The sequence below is a fragment of the Cryptotermes secundus genome, unplaced genomic scaffold, assembly GCF_002891405.2.
Source record: "Cryptotermes secundus unplaced genomic scaffold, Csec_1.0 scaffold117, whole genome shotgun sequence".
In the NCBI taxonomy this organism is placed as follows: Eukaryota; Metazoa; Arthropoda; class Insecta; order Blattodea; family Kalotermitidae; genus Cryptotermes; species Cryptotermes secundus.
Genome location: NW_019737981.1, coordinates 3,418,876 through 3,434,859, shown reverse-complemented (window position 1 = coordinate 3,434,859; position 15,984 = coordinate 3,418,876). Strand labels below are relative to the sequence as shown.

At 36.9% G+C, this 15,984-nt stretch overlaps 1 protein-coding gene across 2 annotated transcripts in view; it reads right to left on the bottom strand.

Moving 5' to 3' along the window:
- LOC111870566 (SLIT and NTRK-like protein 2) overlaps positions 1-15,929 on the bottom strand; it is a 34,979-nt gene extending 19,050 nt beyond the window's left edge. The window contains exons 1-7 of one of the 2 annotated variants that reach the window (XM_033753894.1): positions 15,688-15,929; positions 13,405-13,777; positions 10,117-10,314; positions 9,006-9,193; positions 7,607-7,814; positions 7,200-7,381; positions 6,371-6,552 (exon numbers count right to left, since the gene is read on the bottom strand). In XM_033753894.1, coding sequence (XP_033609785.1) covers positions 6,371-6,552; positions 7,200-7,381; positions 7,607-7,814; positions 9,006-9,193; positions 10,117-10,314; positions 13,405-13,770 — 1,324 coding nt within the window. In that variant the 5' untranslated portion in view covers positions 13,771-13,777; positions 15,688-15,929. Of the gene's footprint in view, positions 1-426; positions 6,553-7,199; positions 7,382-7,606; positions 7,815-9,005; positions 9,194-10,116; positions 10,315-13,404; positions 13,778-15,687 lie in introns of those variants that run through there. The other variant, XM_023862894.2, reaches the window with a different exon arrangement.
- Between the last annotated feature and the right edge of the window lie 55 nt (positions 15,930-15,984).

Sequence of the window (15,984 nt, the reverse complement as noted above, 5' to 3'; positions counted from 1 at the left end):
CTAATTAACTAATATTATCTTATTTTTCATCTCCTCGCTCTGTTTTTACTGATTTTCCTGGTGCTACAGTCCTGTTTGAGCCATGATCTCTTCAATCAGAGTCCTCCAAATATTCTCTTCTTTGCGTTCCACTTTTGGTCTCCAAACATCTTTTCCTTCCTCAGGTTTACAAAATGTCAAGGTTCTCATCATCCCTTCTAACAATAAGCTGAACTGAATAACAATATCTCTGAATATTTTCTCACATTACAAATTTTCAATTAAACTTTGCCAAATGCTTTATATTTGTATGAAAAGTGACGTATAAGTTTAAAGGAAGATTAAAATTTGAGGAAGTTGGAAGACGCAGTTCCAAGAATATCTGTACCCAACAAAAGGATGAAGTGTCAGGAGACTGGAGAAATAACACCTCACCAAGAAATTTCATAATGTACTCTTCAATTTGTATTTTTAGTATGAATACATAGAGAATAATTAAAATGGGCAGTAATGTAACTGTAGATCATTTGGAATATCTAGGCTACAAAAATAGCTTTAAAATATATCTCGAGGAAATTTTGGATTCTGCATCTGCATATAGAAACCAAGAAATCACCATTAAAATATTATATCTTCATCCTGACTGTAACTGAGGTGATACGCCTTCTAATTTTCAACTCAGTATAAGAAGGCATAACTACAGCTGCTTGCCTAAAACATTATACCATGACTGCATATTACAGACACAAAAATCAAATCAAATGTTATTTATATTCATATACCAGTACTTACAATTGTATGTGAGTGAATATAAGAGGGTGCTGCAACTGAATTTTAAGATGAAAATAAAGAAATGAATAACATTTCATTTATAAGCCACATCGAAGTTTAAAACTAATTTTTTCCTCAAGCATCAGTCAGATTTAAATTTTGTAAAACCAAGAGACATAAAAGGCAGCAACTCTATATGTACTGCCACACATTACTTGCTGGTTTTGTGCATTCTCAGATCTGATTTGAGGAAATGACTGTCATGGATCAATGTGTATGAATGACCTGTGCCACAGAGTTCTATTGACTCTTGCACTTCTTTCATTACATGAAGGCATCTGGAATTCATATTGTGTGCAGGGTATAGTTCAGAAATGTGACATGTAATCAATTTGGTATGTAATAATGTCTTCAATGCATTAAATTAGATATTTACTGATAATATCAACTTTTAAAGTGGACAAACATTATATATGAGAAACTTATTATGTGGGAAATTTTAACATTGCACTTAAAGGACATGAACTTCAAAAACCCATGTTCTTAATGGTCAAAACTTTTTATCCCATGAATGCTATGTCAGAGTCCAATAAAGATTCGCTAAATCCGAGACCCACGTAAAGTTATTTGTCGCGTGACATACCCAACACGTGACAATATATATATATATATTTATCAAAAACTATAATACAAGATTTCCTACCCAACCATAAAAAATTCAGTCATACCAAATATTCCACATCCACTTTCTTGCAGGGGATTATAGATGTGAGGTGGGAAAAAAGTGCATTTCAGTTTCACCAAAATATGGTAACTAAGTAACTCCATGGAGTTATTTTTTTCTCCATATTTTGTTACATATACACCACTTGTAAAAGTGATCAGTAGATCTGAATGTAATCAATATTTTCTTACTGATCCATATTCCAAATGATGAGTTATTTTTGATAAAAATGATAAAAATCTAATTTGATCATCAGGTAAAGAATGGTCAATACTACAGATGAAAATTAAATTGACTTCATATATTTTGGTGTAAACCACATTCAGTCCCTCCCAGCCCCCCACTACCAAATTTTATCAAAATCCATTTCAGTAGTTTTTAGGGGTGAACAAAAAACAGCTTGACAGTCATGACAGCTTAGTTGTGTATGCATCTCATGAACTTCATGCAAAGGAACTACAAGAAATGGAACCAGAACAGATTGGGATACAACCTAAACAGTGAATATAGAAAGTATGAGTGTAAGTAAATAAGAATACAGGAATACAAAAGACAAAATGATACAGAGGGTGCTTTTGTCATATAATTATGCAGCTCTCATTAAAATGGATCATCAAGAATATTTTGTGGTCTCTTATATATATATATATATTACATTTTCATTTATTGATAATATTGTTCATATAAAACATATTAAAAGCAACATATTTTTACTATTTAACTTTCTTCCTTGTTGCAACAGTTTACCAGTAACAAGAGCTGACCATGATGCTTACTGTCTTCTGGATCTAATGCCATGTAGTTTCGTAGACAGGTATCAAATTTTTTTTGGAATCTACTGCTACTTAGAAAATGAAGGCAGGACATTCCTCTGAAAAAACTGGCGCTTATCTACCAAACTACATTGCATCACATCCAAGAAGACTGTAATCTTCATAGTCATCACCATAAGAACCACAAATTCTCCAAGAGCTAAACAGCTTACTAACCTAAAATACATGTGTCATTGTATTTTCCAAATAACAATTACCACTTTTCAAGTCCAGTATCCTTACTAAATCCATCAGATGGATGTTGTTGTTATGCAGGCATTTCAAATGATTCCTCTAAAAGAGAATCATCACATTGGATTAAAATAAATAAAATAAATTAACATATGAAGGACAGATATCACATTATTACCATATTTTGTTTGTCAGTTTATTTAACGAACCATCATTTCCAACTGCATATTTTATATAGCGAGGAATGAAGGAAGAAGTCATGGCTGACAGTAAAGTACTATCCCAGCATTCACCTAAAGAGATTGAGAACCCTCCCCCCCCCTAAAAAAAAGAAACCCTATTCATGAAAGCCAACCTCTGAACTATGAATTAAACCTGAGACCTCCAATATGTATGAATTCTAACTACTCGACTGTGATCCTTGGTATTATGCCCAATGTAAATTTCTGTCACGCATTCATCATCACAATAATGAGTCTCGATGCTTGTCAAGTCTCCACATTTTCCCTTTAAATTAGTATTAGCAAAGAACACCCTTTGTTTAATGAAGTGTCTTCTTTTGGCTGCGATGGACTCCTACCAATTCCATTATTTTCCTATTAAGGGTGAGTGTCAGAGCAGTGATACCAAAAACGAAAATGAAGCCAAGTTATGCTCGTGTGTGTGACAGAGAGAGATGTGTTGGACCCAGTGCCAAACCAGAGAGGTTGTTTTAGTAATAGTGATGGCACCTTAGTGAGTGCATAAATAAAGTAAATGCAAATAGTTCTACATGTTCCTTATACTCCAGTCTCTAAATCATTGGATAATGTGGATTAGTTTGGGAGATATAACAATTTCTTAGTAAAAGTTTTGTTTTTCTTAAGAAGTGGCCATGTTCAAAGAGTTCAATGAACAAAACATGGTAATCTTTTTCCATGGGTTATTTAATGATAATTTCAGTATTAGACCATACAGCATCAGATTGTAGGATGATGAATGATGAACTGTAAAGGGTTTGAAATGAAGCAGCAGAGGCCTAATCAAGGCAATAACTTGGGATTTTCCTGGGGGGGGGGGTAAAAAGAAAGAAAGAAAAACTCTGGCAAACCTCAGCAAGGACATCCAGTGTCCTGGCCAAGATTCAAACTGAGGACCTTAACAGTATTACTTCTACACCTACATGTTTAGCACATGGTAACTTTTCATTAGTATATTAATATCTTTTTTCCAATTTCCACACCCATATGACCTTTCATTAAAGTCAGAATGATCCAATTACAAACAGAAAATCTGGAAACTGCAAGCTCTTGCTTTCAGTGCTAATCATCCTGTCTACTTTCTAAGATGCTGAAGATTTGAATATACAAATCATAATGTTGCCAGCTCTGTATAGGCATGAAACATGGACTCACTTTGAGAGAAGAACATAAATTACAATTGTTTTAAGACATGGTGCTCAGGAAAATATTTGAAGCTAACCAGGACAAAGCAATGATGAAGAAGTTATTAACGTGTAGATCAGTATTATTAAACCAGTGACATCTGGGAGACCATGATGAGTTAGGCACATGGCTAGGATGGTGGCAACAAAGAATACGGACAGAAATTTGGCAGGAAAATATGTTACAAAATACAATTTTTTGGGTAAAAACAAGATGGCAGGATAACACTAATATTGTGGCATGTAGATCTGTTGCTTGGCAATGACCGTGAAACAAGCAACTATATAACAGCCATTGCTAGATAATGGATCTACCAACAGACACAAATGCAACCATTGCACTGCAACAGAGGAGTGGTGTTTTCTATGTGGTCCATGATGAGATGTTATAAGTAGGAAAAGTGAGTAGTCAGTCAGTGGAATTAGTGAAGAGTTGGTTGGTGAATGAGTTTCTTAGTCAGAGAACTGAAGTCCAGTTGATGTAGGCTGTTGCTGTGAGAAACTGGTAGCTGAGGCCAGGGACAGTTTGGGAACCCAGAGGAAGGGGAACGTCCATCATTAGAAGTTGCTACGATGCAATGACAGTGAGCACACGTATGTGTGTGTGTGTATAACAGTGTACTGTAAAGTGTAGTCATGCGCTGTATCAAAGAGGCCAATAAATTTGATCATAATCCAAAACCCGTCTATAGTTACACTCCATAAAATCGTGACAATATATATAGAGATCATTCAAGTGAAAATTACCAAACCAACATAAACTGCATATTATGCAAAAACTGATGATAATCTTTCATCAGATTGTGGACCCAAGTCTACTGCAAAACTTGAAACAGCTGATTTTCAAGATGGCAACATATTCACAGTCCTGCACCCAGGTAGAGGTGTAATGGCCGCACCATAGCTCAAGCGGTTAGTCGCTGGCTTCCCACCACGGCGGCCTGGGTTCGATCCTGGGTCTGGTCAAGTGGGATTTGTGGTGGACAAAGTGGCGCTGGGGCAGGTTTTCTCCCGAGTGGTTTGGTTTCCCCGGGCAATCTTCATGGGACCAATTGCTCCACAATCCCTCACCTATCATCTGGGGCTGGTACAATAGGCCAGAAGTGGCCGCAGTACAAGGGACTTAGTCCCACCCCACTAGCAATAAAAAAAAAAAAAAGGTAGAGGTGTGATCTGGAGTCTTGAGTTTTGAGTGCAGATGGATACCCCAACTCCATACTTACTAGACTAAGCTCCATGTAATTATCACCTTTTATGGTCACTAAAAGATGGACTAAGAGGAAGTAATTTCTTGCCAGGTGAACAGGTCAAGATGGTGGTGCTTCAACATTAACCATAAAACGTCTTCTCTCGAGGAATCCAGGCTAATGCAACACTGAATGACGCATGTGAAACATAATGAGGGATACATCAAAGACTGACATGCTCAGTTTCCTTGTTGTTTGTAACATAAAATTTTTATTTATCATTTGCAGTTTTCACTTGAATGACCTTCTATATTAGGTGTAGCTTGTAAGGATGGAAAATGGATGGAATTGGTTGTATATCAAGTAAAATGGCAGGGTCTGGTATTAGTAATGATGAATCTTCAGGTTATATTAACAGAACTGGCTAGTTAGTTATATTAAGAGCGTCTGGGGATCTTTCATTAATTTGCAAATACCTTTATACGATACTGTCCATCATGGTTAATACCGTTTTATACTGCCATCACCAAGAGGCAGTTGCAGATAATATTCAAAAATGGTATGCAGAGGGCTGATATAATCAGCATTGGTACTGAAATATCCCCAGTATAAGTGTCCAGAAATGCCTTGATGTAAATTATTGTAGACAGCCTTAGTACTTGGAAGTGTTCATGTCTACCAGTGACATCTGTTGGACATTTAACTAACTTCCTGATAAACTTAATTCCCTGCATACTGTGGCAATATTACAATTTTGCAAATCTTACTATATAAATCATCTACACCACTTACTATGTGTTGCGCATAATATATTTTGGGAAATATTCTGTCATCTTCAAGCACTTATAGTATCATCACATATTTAAATTATCACAAGATGGTTAATTGTAATACCTAATTAACTTATTTATATCAATAGCAAACTACCATATGTGGGGTTAGTGCTGTGACGTTTCCACACACTGGGCCTAGTGTCTGAGTTATATGACTTAATGTAAAACAATGTGAAACAACTATTGTTTAGTGAAATAACAAAGTGCAGTCTTACAGGCTGTCTGACTAGGGTCAGGATAGGATTAATTTGTAGGATTATAAATGTTCTGCTACAAGTTTGACAGAATCTCCTGTGCTCCTTAGTTTGAAAATAACATCCCCATGCTTAAACTAATGATAACTGTCAATTAAATCACTTAGTTCTCCCCAGAGTCTGCAGGACTGTAGAATGCCCGTGAGTAGCTAGCAGGTCCACGGGAGAAGAAGCGTGACCCAAAGTTACTCTTACGGAACAGCAGCAGAGCTATCATGGTAACAGGCACAGCAAGTAGCACTCCCACCAGGATCCCAACAAGCATCTTCGCATCCTTCTCTGGGTGGTTCCCAGCAGAATCCAGGCATCGCATATGGTAGTTGCGAACTTCCAACTCGTGCAGCTTTCTGCCTCTCATTTGTTCTGGCTCCACACACCTGTCACAGGATTAATAATTTCTAACAGCGGTTCTGTGGATCCCCAGGAAACTCTGTCTAATATAGTTTTACCCAACTGTCTCTTCCTGTATGACGTTATGCTTATTCAATGACTTAAGTCACATTTCTCAGATATGAAGGGCTGAGATGTGAAGAATAGAGTTTCACCACCCTTACCAACTTTCTGCATCTCTGTTGCACCGCAGATTTATAAATGAAGCTTTGGATTACAGAAATGACAGTATTACATCCAGTGTGGAGAAAGTGAGACTAAGTAATTGCAGAAGACTAAGTCTTGACGGTACAACAATTATATCTGGTGTGGTGTAATGGCTAATATTAGAATACAGGTTAAGTTACAGTTTTTCTTTTAAGTTTATCATTTATGTGTTTCATGGGCTGACAGTCATGTTAATAAATAGTAAATAAAGAAGTATGCACTATGTTTTCTCACTGCAGGCAGCAGATCTGATGTAGGAACAATCTACTTGTCAGTAGTTAAAATGGAACACTCTCTCATGCAAGTCTGCTTGGTCAAGTTGAGTTTCCTTCCAAGTATCTCTGATATAGCAACAAGACGTTAAAATACATCACAACTGTCCTTTTAAATACATTATGCCAGATCTTCCTACATACTGCATACTTACTCCAGAGTGTCTATCTGATATTTTGTGATGTTCTCCACTGCTGGCAGCAATGTACTGACCATCCACTGATTCTCACAATCGCAGAGCCAACGATTTCCAACTAGGTTCAAATATTGAAGTATTTTCCAGTGCCCCAACAAATGTCTATCCAAGGAAGCTAAGTTATTGTGTCCAAGGTCTAGCTGCAAGCAGAAGCACAACTTATTCAACTTTCTGGACAACAAGAGAATCCCTCTAGAAGTTTAGAGAATGTGTAAACAAATCACCATGATAATGATACAGAATCTATTTATTATGAGGAATATTTAGACAGAATAAAGAGCAAGGAGTTATAACACCTGGAAGGAAGAAGGAATGTTAAGAACGTGAAATAATCAACACTTGAGAGAATGCGTTGTTACACTCACCTTCACAATGGGTGGCCATTCTTCTGACTTTTCACCATCCCTGCGTGAACTGAAAGTATCCGGATGGATAGACGACAGACGAGGGTTGTGGCTGAGATACAGTTCCTGTAGAGCTGTGAGTTTCGACATGGCCCCAGAGGCTATGTATGTCAGGTTCTCCATATATGACATGTGCAGCTCACGGAGATAAGGCATATCTGACTTGAAGCTGTAATTAAACTTAGTTATATAAGCAAAGGGATGAGAGTCTATAGAGTCTATAGAGAGCTTCTGTACACTGGCTTCCAATCAAGGGCAGTATCAAGAAGTTCTGGGAAGAACTTATTACAATATATATTCTCCTTCAAATGCTTCAAACAATATTGTGAGGTTAGTGAGAACTATATAAAGGATACATATCAATTTCCATAAATAAAAAGAATTCCCAATAGAACAGATTTATGACTGTTAAATTTCTCAGATATAACCTCAAAGTTCTGTACTATCACCATATTCATAATTTTTAACACGTGGCAATCCCTCACCAACCACTGATTTCGAGTATCCACAGTCTTCATCTGTATTGAGTTCTTCTCACCGCAGTATTACTTTTAAGTATCTGTGGTTATTAATCTATGTACACTTGTAAAAAATTGACAACTTTTGCACCAAGAGATCCTTGCTTGCTGAGGGAAGGGCTGGAATGGCATAAAAACAAGTTTTTCTTCTCTACACAACACATCATTAGGAACTATAAATCAAACAGGATGAGATGCAGCATATATGGAAGCTATGAGAAATGTACATAAAGATTTATTGGAAAACATGAAGGTAAGAAATGAGAATGTATCTTGAAAAAACAGGATGGGAGGATGTGAACTTAATTCATTAAAATCATGACAGGGACTCATGGTAAACTTCTTTGAACACAATAATGAACTTCTGGGATCCATAAAGGCCATGGAATTTGACTAGCTGTGTTACTATTAATTTATCAATAAGGATTTTCCTGCATAAAGAATACTTGCTAGAAAACCTGAAGGGACATGATCACTTGGGCGACTTAGGTATAGGTGGGAGTATAGATCTTAAGCAAAAAAGATGGCCTGGATTCATATGGCTGAGGATAGGGTCCAATGCCAAGTTCTTGTGAACCTGTTAATGAACCTCTCCAGTTCACAAAAAGCATGGAATTTCTTGGATAGCTAAGAGACTATTCATTTCTGGAAAAGGATTTTGCTCATGGGGTTAGTAACTTCATTACTGGCAATAATATTGTGTCGATTATTACACTGCATTATACTGTCCTTATCATGGAGAATAATGGAATCCAGTCCTATGGGTTCCTTTCACATTTTATTCCTGAGGAGTGAAAAAAAAGTTAAAAAAGGCAAACACCATACCTGGAGCCATTACATACCTTGAACGGTCCAGCACAACAACTGGGTTCTCAGAGAAGTGAAGCACTTCTAAGGCATGACTGTGTTCAAGTGCAGATGGCACCCGAGTCATGAAGTTACCTGTCAAGTTCAGGACTTTGAGGTTTTTTGGGGTGTGTAGCAAATATTCAGGAAGGTCCTTCAGATCTGTATATGAAAGGTCCAAAACCTGTAGACATACAGACAGCATGCAAACAAAAGCTTCACTGCAGTAACCACCAAAAACTGCCTCCACATTAACCTGAATTAGCTCAATCCAATCTACACTGCTTTGATCACTTTTGTTGTTTACTTCAGCACAATTATGACTCATACATATAAGGTTGACCAAATAAAGGAGGAGTTGGGTGGCCTATGTAGCATGCAAAGGAGCAATAAGAAATGAAATCAAAATGATGGAAAACCTGAAGGGAAGAGACCACCTGGGAAACCTACACATATGAGAAGATGGAAGGACAATATTAAGATAGATGTAATGAAATATGATTGGACTGATCTTGCTCAAATATGCCCAGTGGTGGACCCTGTTGAACAGTGTAATAAACACTTGCATTCCATAAAAGGTGGGGAATTTCTTGACTAGCTGAGTAACTCTCAAGTGTTTCAAGAACAATTCTGTTCCTTTGAGGTTCTGTGATCACACACATGCAGATGAGTGTGCAAGCACACATACACACTTAAGTACTGCTGCAAAACTATCAGATCAGGATTTCAGCTTCACACAAAGTAGAAGTTATGCTGAACCAGTATGAACCAAAATTAAATTGTATGACAACCAAAGTGCAGAACTATATAATTTAGTGACCTACTTTTGTGACTAATTTACACAGTGTAAATTCACAGTACGTTAAATTTGCAGATAAAATTTCAAAGTTCAGTGTCTTTGCCATGTTTGTCACTGTGAAGATAAAAGACACATTTCATATAGAGATCTGTAGGTTTGCTTATGAACTAAATTTCCAGCTGTTCAATAGTTATCATCACCTGGAAATCTAAACGTAGATTTTATGTGGCTGCCGTAAGTTTCTTTCATGTTCTATAAAAATATTAAATCAATAGAGCTTTAATATCTGTGATTGAGACCAACAGTACCTCAAGATATGGCAGACTGCTGAGAGCCAACACAGTCCCTTGGTCTAAAACACGGAGAGGGTTTGCATCAAGGGTGAGAATCCTTAAGTTGACTATGTGCTCAAACAGATCTGACTTCAGCGTATGGATAGCATTGCTTCCAAGTCTCAACGTCTCTAAGTTAGCAAGTGGCTGATATCTGTCTGGGGCAAACACTCCCTAAAACATATGCAGAAAACTTCACATAAAAATGCAAAAATTTCACTGTAAGTACATGCCATAGTTTGTAAAAAACTCAGGACTCTTTCCTTTCTTGTCTTCACAGATTAGCCAATGTAGTACAAGAACCAGCCTCAAAAATGTATTTCCAGTATCTCTTTCATCTCCCTTTTCATCCCAGTAATATAATAACAGTTAAAGCTTGAAAAATATGGTCTCCCACTTACTTGGGCAAGTTGATTTTGTGAGCTGATGAATAGAAAATGACAGCAGTAATTTATTAATAACATGCTATGCCCTCACTCTTCTGTATAATGCAAGATTGTTTGCAAGAAACGAAATGCATATAATGTATACTTTATTTGGAATAATAATTACTCAATATTTATTTCACAAAGTTCAATGGGAATAAGATTTTGTTAAGAAGTAAGACTACTTTTTCTTAATTCCAGTATTATTATGTGTCTTGTGTATTGGTTCCATTTCTCTATACTCTTATTATTTTTGTAAATCAGTTTTTATTTTATAAAAATAAGTTAAATAAGTATAAGAAACAATTCCAATGTAAAGCTCTGGAGTGGTGAAAGCATTTCTAGTTTCGACGTGTAGGACTTTCACTTTTTCAAGCCCTGATTACAGGCAATAAATCATTTGAAAATATTTAAAATTTTAACACTCAGGCACGTCTGCAGGATGATACAGTTAAAACCATATCCAAATAAAAAGCACTGTTTCATTTCTTACTGAACTTGAAATATGTTTACAAAACATGCTAGATGTGTCCTCAGTTTTCTGGATACATGCATCAATCCTCTTTACTGCATTCTGTAAGAAAACCCCATACAAATAGTCAACAGAAGTCAGATCCAGGGATCTGGCTGGCCACATTCCATTCAAAATGTCTTAAACATATCCATTGCTGTCCTGGCTGCATGACATGCAGTGACATCCTGCTGCAATTAACAACTTCTTCTATTCAGCTCCAGGAAAGAGCAGAACCACATAATTATGCACTGATATACTTCAGCACTGACTCTTCCTTAAAAAGTTATGGTCCAACAATTCTATGACTTGACATCATGCACCAGACACCTATCAAATGGGGATGCAAGAGTGTTTCTTGGAACATGTCTGAAATTCAAGCTCTTTTTAACACTAACTGAGGCAGAACCACACTTTGCCCATAAAGAATGTGTTATGTACAATTTTGAGCCAATTGCAGATAAAGAATTGGAATCATACCCTGCATGGTAATATTAAATTATTTTCCTGAGGTAAGAGATTATGCACGGTATGTGTGTGGTTAGGTTAGAGCTTCAGATGATGCCTAACTGCTCTATATTGTCAGGCGTCTGAGTGGCACTACCAACAGGATTTTGGATTTACTGACCACTTAGCACACCACTCATAACTAGACTCAATTATAGCACCATTGCTAATTTCCACGCTTTACAGTTCACTAGATCACATGCTACGTCTCTTCCAGCCCACAGTGTCTTCATTAGTACTTCCCTGGTAATGACTCCTAACAATAACTATCTCTCTGCTTCCGGACTCAGTTCCTCTCTGAATGATGGCTCCAGTCCAACTCTGCATGCCCACTCTAATTGTCCTCCTTATAACCCCTCAGCGTGGATCATCATAGAAAACTCCATTTCCAACAGTACCTCTATTGCGTGTGAACTGCTGCCACAGGAACGTGTTTGTTTGTGATTGTTGCCTAGAAATGTGTCTAACCACTACACTGCTCCATACTTAATGTGATTCATCCCAAATGGCCTAGAGACATACTGCAATTTCTTCTTTTCCGAGGGATGTGCTTGGTCTCACCTTCCTCCTCACGGTACAGTTTTTATGGGGATTAATCTCCAACTGCTCCTGCTGCTCCATCCTTAAGGTCCCTCATCCCAAGTGGTTTCCTGATAAGGTGCAAGTCAGTAAAGGTTTACTAATATCAGTCTTTCTTTCAGTTGGTGAGGGCAAAACTACATAAAGTGGCCGGTGCTCCTACCAGTAGCTTATTTTTTCATTTTGGAAGGAGCTGACCGCTCCACAGTGTCCTGACACTCATTTTTTGACACCTGTCAGAAGATCTGACTGTTCACTTCTTGATCTCCAGCCCAATGGTTTTCCCAAAGATCTTGTCAGATGTCCTCTCCTTCCTCAGACATAGTTACTCTTTTATGCCTTGACTCCCTGTTCCGTTGACGCCTTCCAGTTTTGCCTATCTCTTCCTGAATGGCCTTCCTTTCTGGGTTTTTGATGCAGCCTTGACCTTGCCTTGTCCCTTACATCGTGCAGGAATGGAATGGCAGTAGCCAACTTCTTCATTGCCCTGAGTCTGTTTCTTCAGCTGATTGCGGCATCTCACGGCTATATGCCGGTCCCCATACCACTCCTTCAGTGCTTAAAAATTTTCCAGTGGCCTCTTCCTTTGGGACCTCCTCATGCTCCGCTCCCTTTGTATTGGACATCTAACCCGCTACAACATGATGAAAAATATAACTGTTTACTCTGTTGGCATAACAGTCCTAAGGAAATTATAGAATGTGGTTTCAAATGCATCAACTGGTATAATAAAATTAGGTCAAAATGTAATTATGAGAATAATAATTTCAAGAAATGCTTGCTATCATTTCTTTAAAAAGTTATCAGCCTATGAATTTAAGGAAAATAAAGCGTTTTTTTTTTGTATGGCTGAAAAAACTGCAGCTTCATACTCTGAAGATAAATAGATAAAAAGCATGAGTGTGAAAACAAAGTGCTCAGGAAAGTATATGGGCCCAACAGAGGAGAAGTAAGGAGGTATGTTGGACATTATTTATGTCATTTGTGATTTATACCAATCACATTGTATAATTAGGGTTGTTAAACCAAGCAGTTTATGATGTGATGGAAACGTAATTCAAATGAGAAAACAAAATGTATGTAAAGAATTTTACTTTTGAAAGCTTGTTAAAAACCAAAGAGGTCTGAAGTTGATCAAACAGCCTCAGGATTGGGTTCAATGGCAAACTTTGTTACTACCACTGTTAGATCTTCAAGGTCTATGGAGAGATAATTATGTGTATTTTGCACAGGCTGTTTTACCTTGAACACATCTGAAGCCAGATTTTCTGAAGTGATAAAATTGTGGCTCAAGTCAAGTTCTGTTAGATTCTGAAGATGCATGAAAGCTGCACTGTCAATCCCAACAATATTATTATGACTAAGTGACAGGCGAAGCACTGCCAGAGGAGGATACTGTGTCACATGAACCAACTGATTGTTGTCAATCATCACATCAGTAATCACCATGTCACTAGGCCAGTCTGAATCATTGAAGTGGAGCTGAAGATTGCGTGCAACACAGTTCACAGTTGTTTCAGAACACATGCACACTTTGCAGACAGGATCAGCCTTAGCCACTGCTGTCCATAGTAACAGAACCAGCAGCAACAATTCAATTTGATGCATTATGAATCTACAAAACAAACTTCATTTTAGCAAGGAAATAAACTTTACCAATATTATTAATGTCACATTCAAATTAACTGTGCAAACATCATCAAAACATTATTAGACAGACAACTCAGAATATTTGTTAATTTACTCTCACTTTTTCTGACTGCACAGTCAGTGTACTGATATAATGGTTTTGCTGTGCCAGATATGAAGCTTGAATGGGGAAAGGAGAAAGGTGCACAGAAATTTAGTGAGGAAACCTCCTGGGAAGCCTGTACAACTAAGAAAATAGGTGAATACTATTAAGATTTAGTTCTGGTATTTTTATCAGTGTAGCATTTTCTAGTTCTAATGCACTGGTTATATAGTGTGGGATGGTATGATGATTCTGCATTGTAAACTGGAAAAGACAGGGATTAGTTCATGGTACCAGCTCAGCAACTGCTTTGAAGGACTGAAGAAAACATAAAACCCATTAGGATAACTGGCCTTTTGGCCAAGAATCAAAGCCAGGGCATACTGAACTTCAACAAAGGGTTCTATCACCATCATGACATTCAGTTAATGAATGAGTAACAAAGAAACAAGTATGAACTGAGGAATTAGCAAGAGATACCTTTTGTTATGAAGCCCTGGGAGATTACATAAAAGACACAGCAACTCAAAACTTGGAAATATCACCATCACCACCACAACAATACATTCAATCTCTAAAAACATTCTATTCTGTAACATCCACAACAGATCAACTAGCGCTGACACTGGCAAGTACGGTAACGGATCACACTTAATATGTACAAGGGTAACACATTTTATTTCTATGTATATATCAAGATTTGACTATTCTTATTACATTTCAGAGGATGTAATACACATATATAACTACTGTCAATAAATCAATTTCAAATATTTTAAAATGTATTACTTTCAGATTTAAGATTGAATTAAAATAACAACAAATTACAGAAATGCTTGTCATTACCCTATCTACTTTCAAAAACACTAATTACTGAGCTATGCAAAACAATAACATTAGTAGGTGTGAAATATGGTCACTTACTCTGAAGGATCACTATAAATTGATGTGTTTGAAACAAAGTGAACATGAACACATACTTAAGGCTAAGAAGGAAAGAGTAAGAAGCCATAGAGGCTACAATACTATGAAATGAGAATTTCATGATTTACCTATGTCAATTAATGGTGAAATGCTGGCAATTCAGAATATGACGGGCTGCATGTGTAGACATGATAGGGAACATGACGAAGCCATATAGGATTTTGGTGTGGAAATGTCCACTCAGAAAACTGAGAAAATTGGAGGATAACATTAAGATGGATCTTAGGTTGTGTGGATGGTAAGTGACTATCTTGCCTCATGGTGGGCTTCACTCTTAGTGCTGCTGAGGGTTTTACTACAACTGAGTTAATTATATCAGCATGTACTAACAAAAGTCCTCACCTATGACTTGTGCCAAGGTCAAGAAAATGTAGGTCTATACATCAACTCACCCATACGGTTCCATGGATTAGTGTGTAATTAGTTAAGCACAGGGACAACTATACTTCACCTTACAGATCAAAAGTAGACTTCAGGAAACTCACTATGATTTATAGCATGTTTGAAGTTTTGCTTTGACTGTACATTTTATAACAAAGAAAGGACTGGCAGGTTATGTTCATTCTCAAGCATAATTCTTGAGTATTTTAAATATCCTTACAGGGAGGTGTTAATATTTCACAATGCACTTTTGAAATCTTATAATGATAAATGACACTTCAGCCTTAAACATCTGTCTTTTTATTACTTATCTGGTCTGTCCTTTTAAAATTACTATGTACAAATTATTTTTTCAAGGACAAAATTATTTGTTCTATATTATTTATCAAAAAAAAATGAAAACTTAATTACCAATATTAAATAACTACCTTTGAAACTAATGTTCTTAATGCTTAGTTATACTTGTTGCTTTTAAACTGTAGAGAGGACTATAGTGCCTGTGCTAATTGCAGCTTATCTCAGTCCTGATAAAAGTTCCTGTTTTATCTGCTGCACACAGTCTTTGGACTATCTACCTACCACACCTTATATTTCATCATAGATGAAGTATGTGAATCAGGAGGTTCCTAAAAGATTAATGGTGCGAACAGGTAAAAAAAAATAAGACACTGATATCAGTGTGAATAAATTACTAAAAACTGATACATACAAAAATATGCACAAAT